This window comes from Dermacentor variabilis, unplaced genomic scaffold (assembly GCF_050947875.1).
Source record: "Dermacentor variabilis isolate Ectoservices unplaced genomic scaffold, ASM5094787v1 scaffold_12, whole genome shotgun sequence".
Classification (NCBI taxonomy): Eukaryota; Metazoa; Arthropoda; class Arachnida; order Ixodida; family Ixodidae; genus Dermacentor; species Dermacentor variabilis.
In genome coordinates this window covers 32,200,726-32,228,321 of record NW_027460280.1, presented here as the reverse complement: position 1 = coordinate 32,228,321, position 27,596 = coordinate 32,200,726, and the positions used below count along the sequence as shown (strand labels likewise).

The 27,596-nt window shown below is 45.9% G+C and overlaps 1 protein-coding gene across 10 annotated transcripts in view; it reads right to left on the bottom strand.

The window, feature by feature from the left end:
* The window catches only part of Ae2 (anion exchange protein Ae2), a 335,868-nt gene that overhangs the window by 55,697 nt on the left and 252,575 nt on the right, over positions 1 to 27,596 (bottom strand). For all 10 annotated transcript variants that reach the window (XM_075676765.1, XM_075676766.1, XM_075676770.1 and 7 more), the window contains 2 exons: positions 24,928 to 25,099; positions 13,564 to 13,718 (listed from right to left, as the gene is read on the bottom strand). In XM_075676765.1, coding sequence (XP_075532880.1) covers positions 13,564 to 13,718; positions 24,928 to 25,093 — 321 coding nt within the window. In that variant the 5' untranslated portion in view covers positions 25,094 to 25,099. The remainder of the gene's footprint in view (positions 1 to 13,563; positions 13,719 to 24,927; positions 25,100 to 27,596) is intronic.

The following is a 27,596-nucleotide window of genomic DNA, read 5'->3' as shown; positions in this document are numbered from 1 at the left end:
AATTCTAACGTGCCCCATAAGTGAATTTGCACCCAGTTTTTATGAATTCATAGCAAGAACCACGTGCACGCAAATCTTATGCACACCTAATTTTATAACAGCAAAAATGTAGCATGCCTCCTATTCTAGCAATTACAGGTAAGATGAAACCTGTAAAGTTTATATTCACAGATTGGAAGTTCATTTAAACTTAATAATATCTCAAACGGTCTTTTATACCATACGCGGCCTACAATATAGCGTCCCCCATGCAGTCCACTGTGTTTGATATTCTGCATTTCTTGAGTGACTGCACAACCATAATAACTGGATGTTGGCCTACACTTTAAAGGAATCAACAACTGTCTGGAATGTGTGTTGAGATTATAGTGCCTCTGAAAAGTTCCAGACTTGGAATGATTGGAAGAAGCATACTTTGGTCCCACAGATAACAAAAAGGAGCACTGAAACTTGTGCAAAAATGAAGGGGGATGACATTCCGCAGTAAAACATCACATGAGGCCTTCAAAACCATGTCCACTTACGAATAAATGTACAAGCCTCAGTTGGTTTGGACTATGTTATACCTAAAAAGACATAAACATGTTTAGTTCCTATTATTGCAAATTATCTCTATCTGTGTATGTGTACTCTGTGAATAGTTTCTTGGGAAAGTGGTGTTCCTTGCACGCAAGGAAGTGAAGTCATTCCTTCCATCTTGCAAGTTTCTCGCAAGTACGGAACTAGCCACTGTACTGCACCAACTCTACCGCAACAATGCATAGGTGTCTGCATGCCAGCAGACAGAGTTTTCGGGATAGCACACTAGTGGTTAAACATGCACTGCCACCTGTCTCAGTTTATTCAGTCCAATTCTTCACAAGAAAAGCAGGAAGATACCTATAAAGAAAGGGGTCAGACAAGGAGACACAATCTCTCCAATGCTATTCACTGCGTGCTTGGAAAAAGTATTCAAGCTATTAAACTGGGACGGCTTAGGAGTAAGGATCAACGGCGAATATCTCGGCAACCTTCGATTCGCAGATGACATTGTCCTGTTCAGCAACACTGGGGATGAGTTACAACAAATGATTGAGGACCTTAACAGAGAGAGTGTAAGAGTGGGGTTGGAAAATTAATATGCAGAAGACAAAGATAATGATGAATAGATTGGCAAGGGAACAAGAGTTCAGGATCGCCAGTCAGCCTCTAGAGTCTGTGAAGGAGTATGTTTATCTAGGTCAAACACTCACAGGGGACCCTGGTCATTAGAACGAAATTTACACAAGAATAAAAATGGGTTGGTGCAGGCATACGACAGACATAACCAGATCCTTGCTGGAAGCTTACCGCTATCATTGAAAAGGAAGGTGTACAATCAGTGCATTTTACCGGTGCTGACATATGAGGCAATGACTTGGAGATTGACAAAAAAGCTTGAGACCAAGTTAAGGACCACGCAAAGGGTGATGGAATGAAGCATGCTAGGCAAAGCGTTAAGAGACAGAAAGAGAGAAATTGGGATCACAGAGCAAACGGGTATAGCCAATATTCTAATTGACATTAAGAGAAATAAATGGGGCTGCGCAGGACATGTAATGCATAGGTTAGATAGCCGGTGGACCATTAGGGTTACAGGATGGGTGCCAAAGGAAGGGCAGTCAAGGACGGCAGAAGACTAGGCAGGGTGATGAAATTAAGAAATTCGCAGGCAATAGAATCAGTTGATGGAGGACAGGGGTAATTGGAGATCACAGGGAAAGGCCTTCATCCTGGCAGTGGATATAAGATAGGATTATTATTATTATTATTATTATTATTATTATTATTATTATTATTATTATTATTATTATTATTATTATTATTATTAATCATCCTTGATCAGAGGCATAGGTGCTGGATGTTGCCTCTGAGATGCCTCTGAGTAACAGAAACAGATCTCAAAGGCTATGGCATCAAGGATGCCATGTTTTATTCTGTATCCGGCAGGAAATTTTGCAAAGCAGAGATGCATCTGTGACACCTCTACAGTAATAAAAAGTAAATGTGGCTATTTATAGGCTACAATCTCAACGTGTGATACAACAGCTTTTCTGCGGCTTAAAGCACATGTGTTACAAATTGGTCAGTTTCTGTTGACAGCGATATCAGTTATCACTGTCACCGGTGTCTATACACAGTAAGTAGAATAGACTTTGCAGATTGAAAATTACATTTTGAAGATTTCCAGACATCTCCCAGATGAACTGTTGAAGGTATAGATGATTCTGATAGTAGGCTTTCCATCACATAGAGAAAAGGGGGAATGCTTGAAAATCAGCTGTCCAGGGGTGCTATACTGGACATCGTCAAATGCCACTGTATGGTTGAATTTGCCATCTTGTCAACTATGATTGGCCCAGAAGGCTGGTATGGCCTCTCGATTGGCTGAAGAAGCTGCCATATTGTCAAATTCTGCATTGGTGGCATTTTGAGCCAATCAAAGAGCCCGAAACAGCCATCTGGGCCAGCCAGAGCTGACAAGCTGGCAAATTCAACTACACGATGGAAGTAGACAACCTCCTGCCATTGTGCAGCAAGGGGCAGCAGATCCCTCTTGTCTACACTACAAGTTTGGTGCGGCTTTTAAGTGTCCTCATTTGCAGAACCACATGGAGCATGTGTTTGCTATGCCTTCTAGTAACACGTTTGTTGAGCGGATATTTAGCATGAAAGGAAATCTATAAACCGATCTGCACATTCTGGTGAGAGCGCATTCATGTGCTTTGTGTTTTACGAGACCTGCTGCTGGGTTGTTTGTAAATAAATAACTTAAATAAATGATTTGCAACTGTACAGCACAAAGATTTTAAAAGCCTGCCAAATTTCATATCAATAAATAAATTACCTTCAAAAAATGTTAATCATGCAAATTTTATACTTGGCGTACCGCCACATTTAAAAAAAAAAATTTTGTTCATATTTTTTCCTGCAGTAGCACTTCTAGCAAAATTGGAATTATTGCAGCTAATTTCTGAACAGGCCAGTGATGAAGGCATTGAAATTCAATTACAACTTTTTAAGAAAAGAGAAGAACGGGAAAGAAAAGAATGGGACAGAGAGCAACACAAGAAAGATTGTGAGTTAAGACTTGAACTTGAAAGCAAACGTTTGGAGCGGTCTCAAGGAAGTGAAGGGGCTCTAGGATGATGAAGTGAGGCAGAATCATACAGCATGGACAGGCTGTTAAAGCCATTTGAGGTCGGGAACGACATAGGCTTGTTCCTCGGAAATTTTGAAAGGACTTGCAAGAAGATGAACTTCGGTCCGAGTAGATGGCCACAGCAGTTGTTGCCTATGTTGCCGTGTCAGGCTGCAGAAGTAATCACCAGAATCAGTGCGCAGGATGCATATGGTTGTGCAAAAGTTAAGGCTAGTCTTTTGAAATAGTACCGCCTTTCAGCGAAAGCTTTTCGGCAGAGGTTTAGAAGCACAGGAGAGAAGGATACCGAGGGATATCCGGTGTTTGGCTTAAAGTCAGACCTAGTCGACTAGCACAAAAGCGCGGAAGCGTACGAGAGCAGAGACATGATTGTTGAATGCATGTGTCTAGAGCAGTTTTACAAAAGCATCCCTCAATCTGTGAAACTGTGGGTGCAAGACAGAGGAAATGTAAACACTGTGGAAAGGGCGGCTGAATTAGCCAAAGAGTAAGCAACGCATAGAAGCCTGAACGCCGAGGACGGAAATTGGGACGGTTGAAACGGACCACGGAAACCATTTCCGTTCAAAAAGGCTTCGCAGACTAGACGACCGGAGCCTGTCGACATGGACGAAAAGCCCTCAGAAAGGAACAAAAAGATATCAAATGGGGAAACCGTGCAAAAAGAGCAGAAAAGAAAATTCGAATCTTTTAGACCGATCTGCTGCTATAAGTGCCACACACTCTGACATATCGCTGTAAACTGCGGCAAGCCTAGTGTAGTTTTCTCCTACTTGGATGAAAAAGACGAGAATATGGAACTTTTAAGCCCATATCTTCATGACCTGCAAGTTAATGGCAAACCATGCAGGGTGCTGTGAGACAGTGCCGCCACGATGAACATTGTCCATCCGTCTTACGTGACGATAGATGACTTCACCGGAGAAGTAGCATGGATTAAACAGGTTGTAGAAGAACACAGTGTGCATCTGCTCATGGCCCAAGTCAAAATCAGTGGACCGTTCGGGGAGCTCGTGACCGGCACTGCAGTTTCCAAATTCTTGTCGCTGCAGTACCCTCACATTTTTTGAATCGGTCAGATTAGTTACTGCGTGACAAAGGGCTTAAACTGGGAGAGGGCGTAGTACAGACGTTGACGCAAGGCCAAGCTTGTAAAATCGCGTCGCTTTTGGCTGAAAATGCAAAAGCTGCTCCAGCAGAAGTAGCAAAAGAGGTAACTTTAGTAACCGAATCTGAGCTAGGCTCGAGGGACAAAAAAAGGGTTGAGGAAAGCCTGCCAGCTGACCAGCTCAATGAGAGCGGATCACTAGGATGTCAAAGTTCATGCCTAAGGAAAGAGCCAGCTGACGCAATTGCAAGCGAGACAGGGTCGTTACTATCATAGGCCTCAACGAACTTTGATCAGCTCTTCCGTGTGAACAGGGAGTCACTGGCAGCAGAGCAAAAGAAGGATGACAGCTTAGCTAAATTACACCACACAGCTAAATAAGGCATTGCTAGGCGCAACGTGACGATACAAGAGGGAGGAGGATAGTTGTATCAGCACTACAGAGACCGAAAGGGTAGGATTCTAGATCAGTTAGTCATACCTAATAAGTACAGGGAGGACCTTTTGAGTCTCTGTCATAGAAATGGGTGGTTTGGCCACCTAGGCATAAACAAATCAAAGGAAAGGTTGCTTATGAAATACTACTGGCCTGGCTGTTTCAAAGACGTAGAAAACTTTATAAGATCATGCGACGCCTGCCAGTGCTCAGGTAAACCAGGAGAAACATGGAAAGCTCCACTAAAGGTAGTGCCCTTAATAACGGAACCTTTCAGACGACTTGTGATAGACACAGTAGGGCCTCTACCAAAGACAAAGTAAGGTTACAGGTATTGTTTACCATGCTGTGTCCGGCTACAAAGTTTCCAGAAGCAATCCCTCTGAAAGAGCTCAGCTCCACTGAAGTAGTAGACGCGCTTTTGACTGTATTCGCACGAGTTGGGTTTCCAGCCGAAATTCAGGCGGATCAAGCGTCAGTATTCACCAGCGCACTGACTTCCACATTCTTGCAAAAGTGAGGGGTAAAGTTGACACACAGTTCAGTCTATCACCCTAGGTCAAGTAGTGTAGAGAGGTGGCATTAAGTGCTTAAGCGAGTTTTGCGGGCGCTCTGTTACGAGCACAAGGTGGACTGGGAGAATTGCCTTCCGGCCACTTTGTTTGCTTTGCGAATGGATCCTCATGAGGCTACAGGGTTCTCGCCAGCAGAACTAGTGTATGGGAGGGCACTCCGTTCTCTACTGAGAATGTTAAGAGAGATGTGGGAGGAAAGAGGAGAGAGTCCAACAGTGGTAGAATACGTGCTAAATCTACTGGAATGGCTAAGTGCAACCCAAGAACTAGTCGAAAAGAACATGGGAGTAACTCAAGAGAACACCAACTACAACAAGAATGCAAGGCTTCGTACGTTTAATGCCGGAGACCCGGTAATGATCCTCAAACCTTCAACAAAGAACAAGCTTGAAGTTCACTGGGACGGGCCCGTTAAAGTGTTGCACAAACTTTCAGATACTAACTATGCCCTGAAAATGCCCGGTCACAGGAAGGAGGTGAGGATATACAACTGCAATTTGATGAAGCCATACGTAGAGCGGAGCAGAGTCATTAACTATACCATCAAAGAGCAGGATGACACTAGTACCAAGTTTAAGGAGTATAAGGCGACCTCCAACTATGAAATCAACCTAGAAGAAGTAGTAAAACATTCAGTAAGCTTGCACGCTCTTATACCCGAGCAGCTAGATGAGCTAAAAGCGATGTTAGGGGAATATCTCAACAGATTCAGCGATCGGCCAGGTAGAACCGAACTAATAACACATGAAATAGAGCTGACATCAACCAAACCCGTAAGATCAAAGCCTTACAGGGTGTCTACACGACAGAAATAAATTATGGAGGCAGAGTTGGGAGCTATTGAGCCCGTTGAGAGTGACTACACGTCACCGCTAATACTAGTAGAAACCCCTAACAAGGACCCTCGTCCGTATACTGATTACAGGAAGTTAAATGCCATCACTAGGGATCAGCTGTACCCAATACCCAACATTGAGGAACAAATCAAAAGAGTTAGCACTGCTAAATACATTTCAACTATAGATCTCGTGCGGGGACACTGGCAAGTTCCCCTTTCAGAAAGTGCCAGCTGCTATGCCGCCTTTATCTCACCCGTAGGCCCACTCTTGGCCCTCTCGCCCTCAGCTTCGGGCTGAAGAATGCGCCGTTTAGCTTCTGTAAGTTAATGAATATTGTCCTAAAAGACTTGCAGGAATTCGAGTTGCCATATCTTGATGATGTAGCAATTTTTTTGGACAGCTGGGAAGAGCAGGTATCACACCTCAAACAGGTGTTCTCACGGTTGAGGGAAGCTGGCTTAACGATGAAGGCGGAAAAGTGTAGGTTTGACTGTTCGCAGATTAGTTATCTGGGCCAAGTTGGCGGACAGGGCACGAGACGGCCAGCCAAGCTGAAAATAGCTACGATTGCAGATTTTTCTCAGCCGCGCACGAAAACAGACATTACTTCATTTTGGGGACTTGTGGGGTACTATCAACGGTACATTCCGAATTACTCGTAAATGGCAAGCCCTTTAATGGACGCCCTCCAAAAGGGAGCACCAAGTAATGTGCACTGGGATAAGAGCAAAGAGAACACTTTCCAAGATTTGAAAACGCTATTGGTTTCTCGTCCTGTGCTTCGAGTGCCAGGCTACACAAAGGAATTCATAGTTCAGTGTGACGCAAGTGACAGAGGTATGGGCGTGGTACTTAGTCAGGTCGGCGACGATAATGAAGAACATCTTATCCTCTATGGCAGCCGTAAACTAACCGTAAAAGAGGAAGCCCACAGCGCTTCAGAGAAGGAATGTGCTTGTTTAGTTTGGGCAGCCCAGAAGTTGTTGAGTTACTTGTACGGAGCAAGGTTCATATTCGAGACTGACCACTGTCCTCTGACATGGCTCAATCAAAGGTCACACAAAAATGGCCGCTTGCTCCGATGGAGTCTCACTCTCCAAGAGTACAACTTTTCCGTTAGATATAAAAAGGGAAAGTTGCATAGCAATGTGGATGGTTTGAGCAGGCTAATTTGAATTCTGCGTTTGGGGGTCCCGCCTAAATTTTAGGGTTACTAGCATTAATTTTGTTAAAGAAAATCCACTCTCATTTAGCAGGATTCCCTCCATGGTTGCTGATAATCAGCACGAAATTGTTTCAGAAATTGGCATAGCGAAATGCAGCATTTTTTGTTTCCGCACTTATAGTTTCTTCGAAGCCTAGCGGGTCTAAAGTGAGATCCAAGATAAGTCATCTCAGCACAGAGCTGTGTTGTGGGGTTCGTCTTGCAGTTGCCTGTCCTTTTTGGATGTTTTGGGGCGGTGCCATCATTTCACAGCTGGTCGCTGCAAGCCAAGGCATCCCCCCCTTGCCACCATGCAGCCATTCTCTTCCTGCCCAGCGGTTATGAGCACTGGCCACTCGAGATTTTCTGGGCCATGGAGGAGCTGTTACGAACGGCCTGCAAGGGTACCGACCTACAAAATTTTCCCAGCCAGCTGCAGCTGCAGAGGTGGCGAGTTTCTGAGAAGCGACCGAGGAACTCTTCCTCACATGCGGTGGTGACACATTTTGTAGGGACGACAATGTGCCGCGTCAATACTTGGCGAACCAAGTATTGTTCGTGGATTTGCCGTGGCCGCCACGGGTTGCTAGAAGCGGAGGAAATCCGGGGAGCTCCTGGAAGATATTTTGCGCTGCCGTCTCAGGCAGCTTAGAAGTCATGGACAGACGTGGTGGCCATTGTCTACGGGGTCAACACTGGGATGAAGAGGCGCCTGCTCGGGGCAAGCATGTGTCTCCGAGAACCCACTCACCTCGGCATGGTCAGTGAAACCTGTGCGGAAGTGTGTGTAACCCTCCCCCTTAAAGGTGGATTGGCTACGATGACTTTGAATGCTCCGAGTTTGTAGCAGGTTGAACGGCCATTTTTCCCTCACCTACGGATCTAGGGAGGACAAAGTGTTTATAAGCAGCTGTTGTGCAGCTGCTGAGTGTGCATTCCTCTTGCAGACATGTTAGACTGATGAACTGCAATGTTCTCATGTAAATACTGTAAAAAAAACCATATTCCTTGTTCTCGATGAGAACAAGTCTCTCCTTTCAACAACGTCCTCAGCGTGGATAAGTTGGGCGACAGCATGAGCCAGCTACCATCTATTTCATGCCCGACTCCAAACATTACAATCCTGTCTTTCTTTTCGCATTGTGTAATTTTACACGGTAGATTCAAGTACTACATGACGACCAGCGCTGGTTTCGGTCAAGGCACATGCGGTTCTGCGTGGCAGCCGAGTTTACGTACATACACCCTATACCATGCCCTATATATGAAAGGTACATATTTAGAGAGCATAAAAAGAACAGAATACAAGAATTATGGCAGAATGAAACAAAGGACCATCATTAATTATGACGTGATATGTTGCACGAGGACAAAGCTTAATTACAAAAGCACTTTGCACGGGGTCGGTATGTTGGCTTGCCTTCTGTGGGCCAGCCAAGACAAGCCCTTGGCCAAAGGCACACGCACGTCCAGAATGTGGCTAGATAATGTGACGTCTCAGGTTGCTCTTGAGTATTCTACATTTTTGTTACCAGAATACAGCCTTTTGTTGTCCAAGCGAAGAAATATTTGCTTCACTGCCATTAACCGATGTCCCGATTCTTCCACATTCAATTTCATTTTCAGTAAAGAGTAATCAAATAAAAGCATGACTATGCTTTTGATTGTACATCAAAATTTGGTTTTGGTTGATAGTATACATTTCTCTCTTCACGGCAGGATATTATATGAAGAGGCAATACTTAAATCGCAATACAAATCACAGTGATAACAATTACTTGAAGAAACCATTAGTCAATATGTTTACTGGATGCATTAGTGCATAAGACTGAAGACTGCTTTTCTCTAGGTCAACTCCATATTGCAAATTTTTCTAGTACTATTGCACATCGATAATAGATGAGTTCTATGCGTTACTGCAACATTTATGTATGCTCTGAATGTTGTAATTGTTGATTAGCAAATTTTGTGAATTGTGTAGTAACTGATTAGTGACCAGTGTGATTTGTTGTGTAAGTTACGTTCGCCTGTCCACATAACCCTGCAAGAAGACTGTTATCCGTAGTGCTGTCGATACCACACTCTTAAAAAGTTTGCGCCCTTAGGGGCTCATCTTGTCTCACAAGAATAATAGTCATCTATCATTCCTGCATTTCCCTTCTTTAACGCTGCGTGCCCGGTACTTCCAGGTCACGAATGGCATGCGTGTTACCAGCGTGACTCAGCACTCGCGACAGGAAAATAGTGAGCGCAGAGTTTTCAAGATAGGAAACGCAAGCAATGCAGATGATTATTATTGTGAGGCAAGTAAAGCCCCGAAGCGTGCAAACTTCTCTAAGTCTATAGTCAATATCGAACTATTGTGCTCCGTTCCATAAATATGCATTATTTCTTGGAATGCTTGTGTGCAACCAGCGTCTGAAGATTTTTAGATGCTATTTGTGCAGTTCTTAATGACAATCAGTCATCTTCTGTTTAAAACATATTCTTTCTCCCTGATAAGCTGAGAAAACCGTGAAAACCGTCTATCTTAAATTAGTCAGTACAGTCGTGGTAACAAATTATACAGATACAGAAATAAATATTCCTACTGTAAATATGTACATGCGTCTGGGTCTGACTATCCCATATTCGATTAGATAATTACTATTCGTATTCGATTCGTATTTAAAAAATTAGACATTTGTCCACCTCTAGTTACATGCAATCATTTAGCATGCGAAAATAGCGATATTACCGGCAAATGGAAGCCTCAGGACAGTAGCTGAGATTATAAAAATGTGGGTGGCGCAGAATCTTCAGAGCACCGAAGGAGCAGTGGCAGTATCAAAGTGGGTTGAGGACAGTGAGGTCGGAGCATGCCGGAGAGTGTTCGTATACCGTGGACGACCTATCTTATATACCCCCGGCACACGGAAGCCTGTGTAAAACTACTGATAGCTAACATATGTTAGCGAACTATCTTAATACTACCGACAGCCTCTATACACTGTAGATGGCTTCAGCAAAAACTAACAATATAGTCAATCTACCGGTAATCTCGTTTCACTAATACCTTCACCTGCGTGCGTGTACACGCACAGGCCACAAGATAATACAAAGCACCTGTGGAATACAAATGTAGTTGTGTGAATGATGTTGGGGACGAACATATCGGAACTGGTACTAGTCTCACGATCCTTGCTAAAGGGTATGTACATATCGCCTGGAGCACCTTAATGGCATTTATACCACGGCGTATACTTTGAAAGTGCGACACACTCCATCAAGTTGTTTTAACTATCAAAACCTTAAGGTTTCTTTCGGTAAGTCTCTTGCATACACATTCGGAATCAGCTGCGGAGGTGCTTTCAGTATGCTTACGCTGCTTTAGTGGAGACAGTAGAGAGCGCGTCATTTACTGACACTCTAAGGACGCCACACGGATATATTAAAACGGCCAAAAAGTGCTTTTTTTTAAGTATTGTCAAAAATCTGCAACAAAAATAGAAGTTCCTGACTTTAATACCACTAGCTGCCCTTTAACTGCTTTGCTTCCCCGCTAAGCAACTGTGGTCTAGTTACCAAGAAAGAAAATTGTGAGAAAGTTGTCTCTAGTTCCTAGAAAGCCAACCCAATATTGCTCATATTTAGAACGATACATAGGTGGGCAGCTGACCGTGCCACTGCAGTGCCACAAGTATGCAGAAGAGCCACCACGGTTCCTGAATCACAGTTTGGCATTTTGTACGGTCCTGTGCATTTCGTTGTATACGGTTGTTCAGCTGTACATACATATATATATGTGTACATACATATATATATATATGTGTGTGTATATATATATATATATATATATATATATATATATATATATATATATATATATACAGTGCCCATGGGACACGCTTATGTGGCCCATTTTAGGGCATGGCCATCAGTTCTACTGCATGCCATGCAAAACTGAAACATTTCACCACTTTTAATAAAGTTATTGACACCGCTACTCTCAAATATACATTATGATTTGGGTTCAATAAGTGAATCGATTGGTCGAAAACGCCGCAAAATCTTTTAAAACGCCGCAAATAAGTCCTTAAAGAGAACATAAAACGCTTGGAACAAATCTCTGCTCGAGCCACATGCACGTGAATAATGCACCCGGCGTGAAGGCAATGCCTCAGCAGTATATATTAGTCATGCAGTTGTAAAAACAGCATCCATTATTTTTTGGGCTGCAACCATTCCACTGAGGCGATGCAGTTCCTGGGCACCATAAAGGAAGGAAAACCTGAACGGCCCTGACATCACTCTTTGTGAAGCTAAAGTGCTGCCAGAAATCAGCGTTACTCTGCCATCATGTCATGCCAGATACTTAACTCTTGTTTACATTTCTCGCCTTCAGCGTGCAACCACAGGCGCAACCACACTGGGCTGCGCGCCATAGCCATCTGGCCAATGGTCGGTCCAATCGCGGTGTATCCAATCGTGATACAACCTATGGCAAGCCCATCTACAGTTTATGAGAACAAACACGTGTGCTAGGTCGTTGCTTCATCAGAATCGTTTTGCTTTACACATTTTGGGCAGCCACTTACAGTGGAGGAGTGACGAGCCACAGCGCAGCGCCGAACAATCCGACAGAGGAGAACATTGTTACGTATTTAAATGCGGCGACTGCGGCCTGACGTATACAGCTCTCACGATAAGTGAAGCCTCACAGAAACAAAGTTCTGCGGTGCCGAAAAGTAAGCGCGTATAGATGCAGCTAGCGCGTTGACCGGGCCTACGTAAGTATGTACGTACAGTCACAATATAACCGTAAACACGGGAGCGCGTGCCACAAAGTACACGCAAGACACCCTAACGAGAAGCTCGCACACTTTGGCAGCTTCTGCAGTTAGCGCACGCACTCCCTCGTCGTCTGCTACCACCGCCACCGCACGTAATCTGTACAAATTATGCAAGGTGTGGTCTCGTGCGCATGCTCATTGATTGTGACCTGGAAATAGGCTTTCACAGACGATGCGCGAGTGAGGTCAGGGATTGGATCCGTGAAAGCTACTAACTAGAATAGTGCGCTAGCCGCTCGCCACAGCGTTCTGCATGTACCGTGCGGCACGCGCTCCCGTGTGCACTGTCATAAAGATTGCGACTGTACGTGCCATCAGCTGTTTGACGTGCATGCAGGGGTACATTCTTCTGTCGAGCCTTGTTCACTCTTGCACCACATCCGCCAACATTCACTTCCTGCGCCCCTCCAGCACACAGATAATATGACTGCAGTAAAGGGGGCTCGTCTCTTTATTACTCACAGCAGCCGCTTCTTTTACATCCTTCCACATGGCTGTTTTACGTGCCACAATTGCATCGTCAGCTGTCAAAAACAGTAACAGTGCACAGCTGTCACTGATGTGCAAGGAGTTTATGGTACATAGTCTAAAGCAGAGTGGTTTCAGTCTGTGATGATACGTTAGCACGAATCCACCGAAGACGGGAAATATATCTGCATGTCGTCCTTCGTCTGTGGCATGGTGCGTGGTGTACGGTGCTGCATGCAGGCTCGCGTTTCACGCTTTTTACAGCGAAGTTGTATATGGCTAGGATCTGACGCATCGCTTCCGCATGTAGAACAACAATTTTTAATACGTGGGCAAAACGCAAGGATAGTGCAATACCGGGCCGACCCGCGGCGCAGGTGCAGTTCACCATTAAGGGGGCCACATACACAGTTTCGCTGGTCATCCTTCTTCACAGAGTGGAAAGCCACTGAGTTTTTTACTTCGAGTCCCAACTGGCCATAAATGGGAGAGCACGGTGTGGAGAACACAGCAGAACTGGGAGACTAACGCAATCCTGCACATGCTATGCCTTTACCACGGTCTAAACCCACGGAGCAACACGTGTGAGCACACACAACCATAACAAAGCCACCATTGTGGCCTGAGAACATGGCCGCTACAGCAAAAAGGAAAAGTGAAAATACCCCGCGACTTCCTCCACACTGTTCTGCTAGCGTGCGGAAGGGGTGGGGCCTCAGTTTTTCCTTCCTCCACATTATGCATGAAAGAAAGTCTTTCAAGCGCCAACACAGTCCAGGTGGCAAAGTTTAGCAACACTATATACCATCCCCTCCGATGAAAAAGAGTCAGCTCATGTCGATGGCACTGCACTGCAAGACAAAAAACTGCACGGCTATAGAGCATACGCTAGTGCAATAAGGCTGCAGGCGGACACTCACCTTGCTACTTTGGCTAGGCTCTTTCGCTTCGGCAACAGCGGGAAGATCCGCAGGATCTTGGTTGCCAGAAGTGCTGGCCGCCGAGCTTCTCCGGCGATGGTAGTGGTGCTTCTTTAAAGGTTGATGGTGATGAGGAAAGCCGGCACCCCTATGCACTGGAAAACAGATCATACACATGCGAATTCACAATTTTTTTTATGCACTGGAATCCCGCTATATTAGAACTCGGGAGAGATCGTGAAAATATACGCTCTGTTTATGCAGAGCACATCCTTTACTGAGAAAATACTTCAGAAGATACACATTCCTTACGGCTGCCTTAAAATAAAAGAGCCGATTCACAAATACAACTAAAGCAATGAGTAGCTGTTTCTGCACAAATGAAAATAGCAAACATATAAATGTAGCGATAAACTCATCATCCAAACAAGAACCGCTTGTATACACAGGGCCCAAAGAAAGGCACACTGCGATTTATTATTGTATTCATTATAGTCTACTTTGTGCCTGTATGCGCTATTGAAAACAACACATCATCTACCCGTACTTTCGTATTGAACAGCTGAGCCAGCTAGTAAAAATTTAAAACAATCTCTAACACGCAATAACCTACAGCCCAGCATCGATTTTACACATTAGGTACTGACATGGGGCTAAGAACGAAAGATTTAGCCAGGAACGCCTTAGCCACACTGTGGTTCGTAGCTCACCCATGACATGCAAGACATAAAATATAATTTTAAAAAATAAAGAGTGAATAGCTGTGAAGAGCTACCGCATTCCCTGTAGGCGATGAAGAGCTATCTGCACAGAGAAATTGCACTCGAACAGCTCCGGAAGCATTCGCACAATTATGTTTCCTTTTATTCTGTCAATGAAAGATCGCATGCTGCGTCCTTAAAGTCCACGACATGCTGCAAATATGCACATGAGGCAGAATTACACTGCTTGCACGACAAAAAAAAAAAAAAAGAAGCTACACAGGAAACGGGACAAGAGCGGAAGGAACATCGTCTCCTCCTGTCCACTCTTGCTTATTCCACTGTTTTCGCTGTACTTAGGGCATGACAACGTATACCAGGTTTAAATTCAGGCGCGTTTGTTATACACTGTGTTTTATTTATTCATTTAGTTCATTAGCTTTTGCTGGTGAATGTTTTTTAATAGCTTTGAAAGCGCAATTTGGCCTGTTCAGATCAGTTATCTGAAGTTCCGGACATTCACGGCAGAATGCGATGCCCAGGTAGCTATAATTACAGAATAATCATTAATTACCTTTGAATTGTTCACTTTATGCTGCTATATGTTAAAACTGTGAAATTAAGCAGTTGTGCCTTTTTAGCGGAAATCTCATGACTGCCACCAATGTTGACATCTGCGTCTCCAAATCGCGGTCCGTGGCGTATCTGTTAACATTTTCAGATTTTTTTTAGATTTCAGATTTCTGCTATGCACAAATGGGACTTCACTACATATCCGTCTGTGTCACAATTTCAACAAGTGATTAATTTAAAAAGTTTACTGGTGCATCTTTGTATGTAGCTACATGGTCATTTCAATTTGTCATGTCATTGTTGTCCGCTCCTTCATATAATCGCCATAAGCTAACTGCGTTGTATTTTACAGGCAACCTCATAAATATCCGTTCTAAGTAAAGAAAAAAGCAACACACAGATGCCAGCATTCGCGGTGAAATGGAAATATCGCATGATAACATAAACGCGCATGTGCAACCACTCATTCGTGCAGTTACTGCACTGTGACCAACATTGGCTACTGTATTACGGAAAGCATAGAACACGAATATATTTGATTCCTTCTTTAAAGGGACCCTGAAACGATTTTGACAATTTTATACAAATGTACCGAGTCGTTAGAGTAGGTCCTTCTGATCATTAATTGATGCATCTAAGTGCTCTGTGTAAAGCTTGTAATTTATTATAAAGTTTTAAAAATGCATATCGCTGCCGATCGCAGCACACTGCGCGGCGGAATTTTAAGCCGCCTCTGCCCATATGACGCAAATCACCCATATGATGTCTGTGGGGCGAGCTATCCGATTGGCTGACCAGGCGTCCAACTTTATGGTAAACAAATGATGTTTGTAATAGTTGGAATGTTAGTTAATTTGTTTTTATAAAAAGAAAGTAACATAAAGGGAATGCACAAGAACAATATTTCAGTACACTTAAGCACTTCTGGCACACCGCAAGTGTTGTCTGCGTGTGTTACAATGTGCTCCGTTTTTTACAAGAGCTCCGCCGTCAGTGTCAGTCTGTCTTTTCGCGAGCGCTATGATTCGACTTTGTCGCATTGTGGACTGCAAACATAGCGACTGGCAATATGTCAAGCTGCGACATCGTGTCCCTCTGCAAGCCAGTAGACGAGCGGACTGGCTGCAGCGCATCGGACTGCCGCTATCCGAACGGCGCCAGGATTTGCGCGATTGCAGCCGTCACTTTAAACCGGAAGATTACGAACGCAATAGCGTTTCGCGAGTCCGGTATTAGGGTAAACGCAAGCGCAAAGGGCACAGGGCCTGGCCGTGTCCTCTTGTGTGTCGTTTCATGGGATGAACAGAAGCGCAAATGTGAATGGTCTGCATGGTGCAGCCACCTGGTGGCATAGAGCTCAACCAGACAGAGTAGCAGTAACAAAATTTATTCTTTGCTGCTGATGTAAATTTTTCACAGGAGTGTAACCGTTAACACATTGTTTTTGTAAATGTTTAAAATGTTTTACACTTGGTTATAGCAACATTAGCTCTTTCTTTGGCTGGTTAAGCTCTACGCCAACGGGTGGCTGTATCGTGGAGACTGATCAGGCAGCTCACGTACGTCTACGCTAAAGTTCCTTCATCAGCTTGAGTTTATGCTTCCGCCGTTCTGTCAAAACGTTCCGCTAGTGTGTGGTTAACGGAACACGTGCGGCGTTCGGTTAACACGTTCGGCGCTGCGGCAGAATGCTCGCAACGCACGCTGCTTCGATAGCTCTCGCTTGGGCTCGACGGCCAAGCAGCTAACAGAGAGGTTTCGCATGGGCGGGCTCCAAAACAACTGGAAGTAGACAATGTGACGTCGCATCGTCACGCAGAACCAGTGAAGGCAGAGCTTAGCCTCGATGGCTTGGTGAACGAGTTGAGGAGGAAAAGCATGGCTAGGGAGGAGGGTAACTTGTAATCGCTTGTAGCTCCGTTAATATGTAACGCTTCACTTAAATTGTGGTGCGAATGTTCTACTTAAGCTGTACCCTATGCGTCTACAAAATTTGTCCGAACCGTTTCAGGGGCAAAACAAATTTCACCGACGATTATGATATTCCCTAATGCAAAATTTGAGTGCAGCTCTATATGCGTTTTCATTTCGCGATGAAGCATCGCACCGATTGCCGCACTGACTGGCATAGCTGTGATGCGCGGTGCTATATATAGACCGGCCACACAGTTGCCGCTTTCTGGCAACTGCATCTTATGCAACCGTAATATTTACCGGGAAACGCTTGCGGCAAACGCTCTGCATGAAGGCGAGCTTTCTGGTTCGTTTTACAGCGTAGCTCTTAGGCACCCATTTCTGCAGCAAGCGTCAGCATTGCCCCTCGTAACCGAGTGAATGAACACAGCGAAGGATGAAAGCAAACAACAGCGATAGCAAAGAGAGTGCGAAGAGCAAAGCAGAGGAGGAGGGTACAGCTGGTACAGTGGAACCACAAGTCGGCAAGCGGAGGAGGAGCGTATGGCCAAAGCATGCAAAGAAAAGCGTAGTGTTGTGCAAGACGGACTTTGCGGAGACGACGGCTATAAGATGGCACCAGAGTAGCGCGTAGTCTGTACGGAAACAAAGTGCTGCATGAGCGGAAGTCAGTTTGCGGCGGCTGCTGTGAATCATGCCCACGCGTCACCCACGCGCCGCTTTTAGCGATCTCTCAATTAGCGAGGCAATCACGGCACGCCACATTTCGCTCCGTTTGCAACGTGCCACACAAGACAGAGTGTCTGAGCCAGCCAATGTATCGCGAAATGAAAACAAGTATAACGCTGCACTCAAATTTCGCATTAAGGAGTATCGTAATCGTTGAATTTCTTTTTTTCCCCCTAGGCGGCCAGCGCCGCCACTGCAGCGGATGCGCAGACGTGAGCGCCATCTGTGCCGCTATCTTGTATGCGTTCGAAAAGCCTCCGTTCGGTTTCGCCTCACACAACTCTCCTAGGCCACGCTGAAATCGCGGCCCAGGCGAATCTATGCGAACGTCCGCTTTTCGAACGTGTACCAGATAGCGGAGTGGCCCTGGTGGTGCTTCAAGGTGGCTTCCTCCGCTTTCCTCCTCGCACTCTCTTCGGTATCGCAGTAGTCTGCTTTTCTCCTCACCCTTTCGCCATACTCTCCTCCTACGCTTTCCGCCTCATGCTTTCCCTGTAGCCTCCTCCTCCGCTTTCCTCCTTGCACTCTCTTCACGATATATCCTTCTTTCATTTCTCGGAGCGCTCCGCGTTCGCTCAGTTATGCCGAGGGAGGATGAGGCACACCGACACCCAACGCAGGAACCGGCGCCTAAGAACTGCGCTCTAAACGCCGGCAAGGAGGACTTTATTGCCACGACCGCACTTTGTATGGTGAAGATACGGCATGTGTAAAGTGCTCTGTATCGCATTACTAGTCAAATGGTAGTTCTTAATGTAAAGTTCTTTAATTTGCACCCTAAGCAAGGTACAGTGCTCGGCGATTGAAACGCGATATTCAGACCGCGTGGCAGCCAGAACATATTGCGCCACCGGGGAGAACTGGGTGATAGCTGGTAGACCAAATTCAGTCTCCAAATGCATAAAAAAAGCTCTTTGCTGTCATCATACCATATGCCCCAATACATCAGGTCGGTGTTCCCAGCGACCACTTAATGGCACAAAAAAGCGTCAGCAGCCATGCGCTCAGAGTATCGTGTTTTAATCGTTGAGCACAGTACATGCATTTTGTTGCATTCCGCCTCCAACGGAATAAGGCCGCCATGGTCAGGGACTGAACCCGCGACCTCGTGCTCAGCATGAAGGACACCATAGCCATTGAGTCACCACTACAGGTCTTCAGACATACATGCGTATGTGTTTAAGCACTACGAGTATTTAGGTGGCATGATATTCCACAAGACGCACGCGAAGCGACAAGTGATTACCTGGAATGCATGATCTGCCTAATCACCAACTTTAGCTCACATGTTGCAAAGTTGAGAATTCGCGACTACCTCCGCGCCTGCCGCGGTAACCCATGTGGTGTTGCACTGCACAACTCGAGATCGAGGGTTCAGGCGCCACATTCCCATCGATGGGGGCGAAAGAAAAGCCTGTGTACTTAGATTTAACACCAGGTGGCCCAAATCACTGTGGAGTATAATGCAATTAGTGCTTGAATGAGATTAACTCGGCATGTTCGCAGGACATCTGAGCGATAGCGCTTCTGCTACGTTTCCGTGGCCATCATCAAGAGCGTGGATACAGCTGAGAAATATGTAGTAATGGTAGCAGTAAAATGCTGCTTTACTCGGAGGGAGGGGGGTGAAAAGGAAGAGTTAGAAGTTTTCCGATTGCTTCGTAACTGCTTGTACATGAGACCGGTGACACTTGAACTTGATGCGATACCACTCGTGGAGCATGAACGAACAACCAATATTAGGCCGGCCTGTTCAGCAAATCATGCAGACCGTACGCTTTATTTATTTTTGATCAACTAATAGGCCCTCAAGCACGCACACACACACACACACACACACACAAAGTTTACGGTAACCGAGTTTCCCCAATCAGGTGTGTCGCAAATGCACACAAAACGGGAATAAGTCCACATTTGCTTATCGCCTGCTACAAAAATTACGAAAAACTTCGCGCGAGCAGCTCTTCGCCAAGCATTACCACACCTAAAAGCACAGGGCGGCGCGAACACCGACCTGGGTGTATTATTAAGCCCTAGTTTGCTCGAAGTGTCACGTGCGCGCCTTCTCAAGAACTTATTGACAAGTTATGTATACTTCTAAGTTAATGGTGTGCTTCCATGTATTGTATGGTGTTGGTATCTCAGCGCTGACACCCGTTGTTGCAATCGGGTTGCAAGCCCCAAGGGTAGCGTTGGCCTGGCGGCCTGGGGCACAACTGGAAGCATCCGAAGGTCCGAGCAAAGCATGAGTCGACTGCTAACAGAACAACTTGTTTATTCTATCATCGCATAAGAGCGGGCGGTCAGGTCGACCGAAGTGGAGAGACGGGAGAGCACGTAACTCAACTGAAGAAATCGGAGCCTCTCTCGGCGTCTGGGAGCAGCTGCTCTTATACTCTCGGAGTCGAGGGGAAGTAGGAACGCCTCGGGATGAGGCCACGTGATGGCGGTGCTCGGGCACGTTGAGACTAGAAGGTGACGCATCCGCCGGGCCGGCGCCGGTCAGACCTCCTCGCTTCACATTTGGGGAGCTCCTCTCCCCGGCTGCCGCGCTTTGACAAGCGTGGGCACCAACATGCACACACACACGCACACACGAAGGCACGTGGCATTGGAACATGCCTGGACGCGCTTGGCGGGGAGGCGTAGCGGCGGCGCCGAACGGGCCAAAATGTCCGCCGCTTTGAACGAAGCCTCGGCGTCTGTTGCATCCGCGCCGGCTATACCACGCGTTGTAGGCGAAACGTAACAATGGCTAGATAAGCGCGCGTAGGTACAGCAGTGACACAGAAAAAAACATAAAACAAAATTTAAGAAAGTAAACTGATTAGTTTCCGAGCTCCGTCTTATTATCCGCAGTTTTGAATACTATTGAAAGTACCTATTTACGTTGTATTTTCAAGAAGACTCACAGCTATAGAGCTACTAATTGAGCCAATTACATTGACGAGCTAATGGGAGTAGGCCAATCAGCGGGCACGACCAGGTAGCTATTTTGCTTATACACCTACATAAGGCCAAGCTTTCAACTCTGCACACTAAATCTGACAACAGTGCCATTGCATCTTCTTGCCGTAACAAACCCAAATGACGCCTCACTTAAATGCGCTTAATTGCACGAAACGCTCGGCCAACTAGCCTGCAGTCTTCTCAGTGTCGTTTAATTAAAGGTCCCCATTATTACACTAAATTTTGAAGAGGGGACCGAGACAGATAAGTAAGGCTTCACCAAATGCTTATGAATCCTATACCGTGTCAACTAAAGAGAAACATTCCTAGAGACAGCGCATAAGAACAAACAAAAGAATATTAAGGGAACACATTAGAGTTGTGACTTCTACTGCAGGAACCTGAGTGACACGTACTAATTAGCTATTGAGATAAATTTCACTAGTTAATTTTTAATGAGCCACATGGGCAAATATCTCAACTGCGGAATCAAGGCGACCAGTGGTGAAGCAATGACCTAACGACATGTGCAAAATAATGCTGCTTTGAGATATTGGCCTCAACGCGTGCAGCAAAATACAGGGCACTCCGCGTATAATTTATTACGGGCAAAGCTTCGTGGAATGCAATAGTAACGAATCATGGCGGTGCTCGTCTCACGGTAACGAATCATCGAAACATGGTGCTCGTCTCCCGATTCTAACAAGGTGGACGTGCTTTGCATATTGATCCGACTTTATATGCGCTTAAAGCGCCCCTCACCAGGCCCCATAGCAAATTTTGGTTATACGCTGGAAGTTGTTATGTGTCCTCAAGGGAGCGTTCTGCCGCAAATTTTTTTCAAATCGGCTCATTAATAGCAGAGATGGAAATATTTGAGTGCCGCGAACCTATGATTTCAGGAGGAGAGCTCCAATGTCAAGCGAGACACTCTCTCCACTCGCCCCGCCTAGCCTCCGCAAGCGAAATTCCTTCCCTGCGTTCTCCCATACCGGACCTCTAGGATCGGGCGACGCATGCGTCACGGGCCCCGCCTTCATTTTTTTTCCTCCTCGCTTTTCCTGCGGCGCGGCGCACTTCCGCTGACGGCGTCGCGCGCGAGCTTTGTGTTGTCTCGTTTCGCGCAGCGCACGTTTTTTCGCGCTGTGCATGAGGACACCAGACTAGCGGTACAAGTCAGTGTAACACGAATACTGAGGCAGACACAAGCGATTCACAGAGCGTGATCCTGCGCTGGAACACGGTAGATAATAGTTTCGGTGTCTGCGCGCGCGACTGCACGACGTGGGAACAAACATACGAAACGGAAGTACACACCTCTCTTGTTGCGGTGCGGAGTAAAACAAAACATGCAGGCATTCTGTATGTGTGTTTTATTATTTTCAAAGCTTTAATTGGTCTATTCAAGCAACATATTACACAAATAACAGCTGCTGCCTAGAATAATTCTCGAAGTCACGTATCGCCATGAGCGACGTCACAGCAAACACATGTACGTACGTAGTATGCAGTGAAGCCCCGCCAACGCCCATCGCTACTAGATAATCTAGTAACGTTGGCCAACGCCCCCATAACCGCCAGCCAATGTTCCTCCGCGAGGCTGCAAATATTTCGTACTTGAAACTTTCCCTGTCACCTAAATAAGGCGGTAATTACAAAAATAAAATTATAGGCGCGTAATTTTGAACGTTTTCACTCGTCTGTTATAGTGGAACGGTGAAAGCCTAATTCTTTATTCAACTGAAATAAAACGCTTGCTTCGCTGCAGCGATTTATTGTCAAGTCTGACTTCAGTTGGCAGTGAAGTTTCACGAGTAAAACGAGGTCAGCAGTGACATGAACTGCACCACGGACTTTTGAAGAGTGAAATGCTCAGACTCCATTCACTTTGTCCATGTCGGTTGCATACCTCATCGCTTCCGTCGATGAAAAGGCTCTTCAAGAACACCAGACGCTACGTAGGTATCAAGTACGACGCCATTTTGAAATGGTCGCATGATGACGATTTTGTTTGCTTCTGTGATTGGCTGGAAGCATTGGCTGGAAGAATAACAAACCCGCGTAGTCCGTATGCCTTGGTTGCCAACTGCTATATTTTTTTTTAAAGTTGTATCCTACTACAGCACGTGTATGTCACCCTCTGGCTTGGAGCGCGGCGGTCGCGAAAAGGGACAACGGCGTTCGTTTTAAAATTTCAGACCTTTCCGCGGCGAGCAGCGATGTAATACTTTGCAGACAGGATCGTCATCGCGCATTGTATGCTCTGCGCTTGTCAGCTCAAAATGGCCAGACCTGGTGAGGGGCCCTTTAAAATATCAGCCCCAAAATTACTAATTAAGAAGTTAATTAGCACACCTTCTCAATTAGGTCGTCAACTGCGAGTAAAGCATACTTCCTGACGCTCAGTGTTACTGAAGTACTACTGAAATAAAAACTGATTCAGTTCAAATGTGATATTGTTACGGGGATGTTGCGAGTATTTAAAAACTATATTAACAATATATATACAGGATGAGTCAGAATAGTTAAGATGGCTGACCACCAACAACACGCAGCAGCCAGCGTGTCTGATCTTCTTCCTCTCTCTTCTCTCAGCCTTCCGTAACAATATTTAATCGACAATGTTTAGTGCTTGGAACTAGAATGTCTGTGTCCTAGAACTGCGACAAACTTCGAACAACATGACTTAGCTACAACTGCGGCTTATTAAATTACAACACAACTTATTACATTGCATAAGTACCCATGCAATGGACGGCGGACGATGCTAATTGAAAAATGGGACTGTGTGGACACGCCATGTGGATACACGCGGATATTTCATTTGTTCTGCAAAAACCAGATTGAATGTGCTCATTAGAATGTTTTTTTAAACTTTGAAATGTTTGCCATACGAAAATAACCGCAGATATCAATTGTTTACCTACCAATATTCATAGATGCATTTTGTATTGATTTGCTGGAACTACTCACAGCTTAAATGTACACACTGTTGCATAATCTTAAGAAGCCAACAAACACTGACACCACGGACAACATATGGGAAATTACTTGTGCTTAATAAATGAAATAAAGAAACGATAAATTAATGGAAATGAAAGTGGATGAAAAAACAACTGGCCGCAGGTGGGGAACGATCCCACAACCTTCGCATTATGCGTGCGATGCTCTACCAATTGAGCAACCGCGGCGCCGTTTCCCCATCCACTTTTTGGGGTATTCATGTTTCCTAGTAGAACCTGGGAGTGTTAGCCAGCGCCACCACTCACAAACCTTGGCGGCAGATGTGGAACATCCTTTCTGCCGCAGGCGTCACGAGAACGTGATCTTTTTGGGTGAAGGCAACCGGTCAATAAACCCACACATGCTACCTGAAGGCATCCATGTTGCCGGATTCGAAACCCTCGTTAATAAATGAGAAGAAAGGGGGGGTTAACCAAGGGGCCCAATTTTCATTCGTCATTATCTTAAGAAGTCAACAAAGAAGCCATGATTAGGAGTAATGAAAATCGGGCCCCTCGGTTAACCCCCTTTCTTCTCGTTTTTCACACTGTTTCGTGTTATATATAAGGTGCTTCTTTTTTTTTAGTTGCACCAAATATTTTAAAATTGCATGTTGCAGATAGCCCAATTTCATTTCTTGAGATAAATTACTCGGTGAGGCGGCCATTACTTGTACAAGAAATCAAAATGCTTAATTGAACAATTAGCATCACTACCAAGTGGATATGCCTTGTGAACTCGCTGGCTACAGTTCGTAAATCGAAACAAGTGTCGTATGGTAATTAATTAAAAGTTAATTACCGTAATTATGTTAATTTTCGAATAATTTTGATTTCTCGCAGAACTGGCCACCTCAACGAATACTTTAGCTAAAGGGTTACAATTGTGCTATCTGCTGCAGGCAATTTTTGAAAATTTGGTACAACTAAAAAAAAAAAAAACACCAGGTATAGATATGCCTTGCATTTGTCTTCGTTGTAATGAATAGGAGCAAGAACCTCGCCAAGCTACAAGCAATTAGCTTTTAGTTCTTGCCCCAGCATTCACTTTTGTTAATGAATGAATGCCAAATAAAGATTGATTGAATGATTGACAATCAATTTTACAGTATAGTGGCACAAGACAAAGGAACTGCGTACGACAACGAGGCGGACACTCATAGCCTCACTGCCGCAAAAAATGTACACCCATGTAATGTAAGCAACACTTAAAGCTCAACTGCTACAACTACAGTAAAAACATTTCTGAGGAAGGCGTTAAAAGTGAAGGGAGGGGGTCCTGCAGACAACGTCGCTCGAGGCGAACACCTCAGCTACGTCGCGGCAGAAGGAAGTCGACAGTACTCGGCGATCCCAGGCGGTCTCCCTCCCAAAGGTTGGCAAACCACAATGCTGCTTGGATTCCGTAATCTGACCAAAGCACGTCTGATTATACAGGACATTTGACAGCTCATACTACAATCGATGCCAACCAAGAGCATGGGAATGAAACTCACTTTTGTAGTCTTCTTCATCGTACTGGTGTTCCTTGGTTGACTTTGCTTCCTGCTTGTCTTGAATGTCGGAAAGGCTGAAGTCAGAGCTGGGTGCCATCAATTCGTCAATGGCCTCCAGGACACTGCCCTCGTCCTTCCAGAGCTGCGAACTCCGACGGCCTTCCATATTCACCTGGAAGCGGAAGAGTGGAACCGAGAGAGCACGCTGTGAGATGGAACGTCGGCCGCCTCAACGAGGAGAGTGCGCCCGAGTGAGCACTGCGAGCGCACATCGGCGCGCTCCCCCAACAGCCGGCACACATTGATACAGCCGCGAGCTTACAATTGCGCTATCGACACACACGTCTTTATCGCGAACGATGTAAACACGCTAGGCCAACTCTACGGGTGGTTGCGACGACCCATCCTCCTCGCGCGCGCGTGCCGGCCGTCGGTCAGCCGCAGACGATAACGGATATGCTCCAAGATAAAGAGAAAAAAAAAGACAGAACCGCGTTACGCTGTCCACGCATTAATTCAGCCTGCATTAAAACGCCGGCAGTGAGCAGAAACGCGACATGCCGCCGGACGACAGCCACGTGCGATAAGAATCGGGACGACGGAGCGTGTGGCCTGAAGTACTGCAAGGCATCTGAAGGTTAGGCTGACTGCCCGCAGGGCATTCGCTCCCTGCAAGCGACGACGTTACGCAGCTATATATTCCCGCTCCCACTCGCAATTTAGATTGCGGCGTAGTTATGACGCCACGCCAATGCATGCTGCAAGTGCGTCTTCACCATATGGATCCAGCAAGTGTGGTTGAACTCTAAACCAGGACCATCCGTATTTAATGCAGCACGAAGTCATTTCCTTGTCCACGAAACGAAAAAGAGCGACACAGATCCCACTTGAGCACGAAGATTGTGGAGAGTTGAGCTGGAACAAGTCCAGACAATACTTCATCATCATGGTGAACGTCGGCGCGACGTTCGCTTATGAACAAGGGGGAGGCTTTGTGGCTACATTATTCAGGTAGGGATTCACGCCGCCAGCAAGATTAATACCGGACGCTGATATGCAAATTTTTGATCCCGATTATACGCGGAGTCTTAAAGAAACTACGTATTCAGAGACTTGCGGTGTTAAGGCTCCATGCGACATGGTGATCTAATAGATTCACGTACTTCTCTATCTTGACCATGTTATAGCTGGGCCGGTATAATATAGCAATTGTTTCAGCTCGATTCTATGCCACCTTTATACCACAGCTCGTGAACGGCTGATCCCGCTGATAACGCTGGCATAGAGCCGCTCTGACCACTGACGAAGCGCTACAAGGAATGACATTGGAATAGAATCGTTACATTATCCTGGCCCTGCAATATGAGAGATCTCGTACTCGGAGTCTGCGGATTGCGTTCGGTCAGTTGTGAATCTGAGCACGCGAACATCTTAGCATTGCGCCTCAATGCAATGCTACCGTCGCGTACTGGAATGAAAGCATCGGTTTCCTGCTGAGCATAGAAGCGCCGCTGCCAGGTGGGAAAAGAAAGGTGCCAGGAAGCACAAAGTATAACTTGTTCTTCGATGTTCCTTAACGTACTCTCAAAAAAATTAAATCCTGGGGTTTTACGTGCCAAAACCACGACCTGTTATGAGTCACGCCGTATAGTGGGGGAATCGGAATTAATTTTGACCCCCGGGGGATCTTTAACGCGCCCCCCATGCACAGAAAGCGGGTGTTTTTGCATTTAGCCTCCACCGAAATGCGGCCGCCGCGGCCGGCATTCGATCCCGCGACCTCGCGCTTCGCACTTTCCACGAATAAGTGTCATCGGTCTCCAATATAGAGTACCAGCGCCTACTGTAAGGGTGCTTGAAACACAGGCAAATAAAACGAGTTCGATACAGTGTGACACCAGAGCAACCTCATCAGGAATACACGGTGTTCACACCGTCTATTCCCCTAACCTCGCAATGTTGCTAGTATATATAATACCTCCACAGTGTAAACCACAGCGCATGCAACCTGAAGGCGTCATATTCCAGAAAGCTTCCCACCCTCCATTTTTTTTTTCAGTCAGAATAAAGTCTACAATCCATTTTGGCTTCTACGCAGATGACAGCGTAATACACGTGTCGGTGACAACCAAAACAATGGGAGGGTCATCGGACCCCAAGCTCTCTTAGCGCAGCCTTCTCTGCAAGACTGGCGCACTCCGAGAAAGAGCCCATTCCCGCCAGCGGCTACTACTCGCAGGTTGTTGCGCAAATCTCACCACGGAGGCAGCGCTTCTGCCGCCTACCAAGAGCGACCGGGTTTCTCAGGTGGGCGGCGCGCGACGAGGGGCCGGACCGGCCCGGGCGGGTGCGCCATGCCTCGGGGACGGACCGGAGCTGGCGAACAATACAAGCCACGCATGGTGACGCCAAACATCTGCCTCGTCTTCTTTCGCAACGCTGTCAACACTCCGGCTCCTGCCACGTGCCACGTCTGAACACTGCACCCATGCGAGAACGGCGCGTCGCTGCGCGTTCTGAAACACGCGCTCTTTCCTTCGCACCGACGTAACGCAAATGTACAGCACATTTTAAGCAGGTAGGTGCTGTCAACGCAAAACACATGATCTACAAAAAGACGATCAAGCCAAAGGCGGATCAGTTTTTGTGTGCATTTCCTGAATACATTC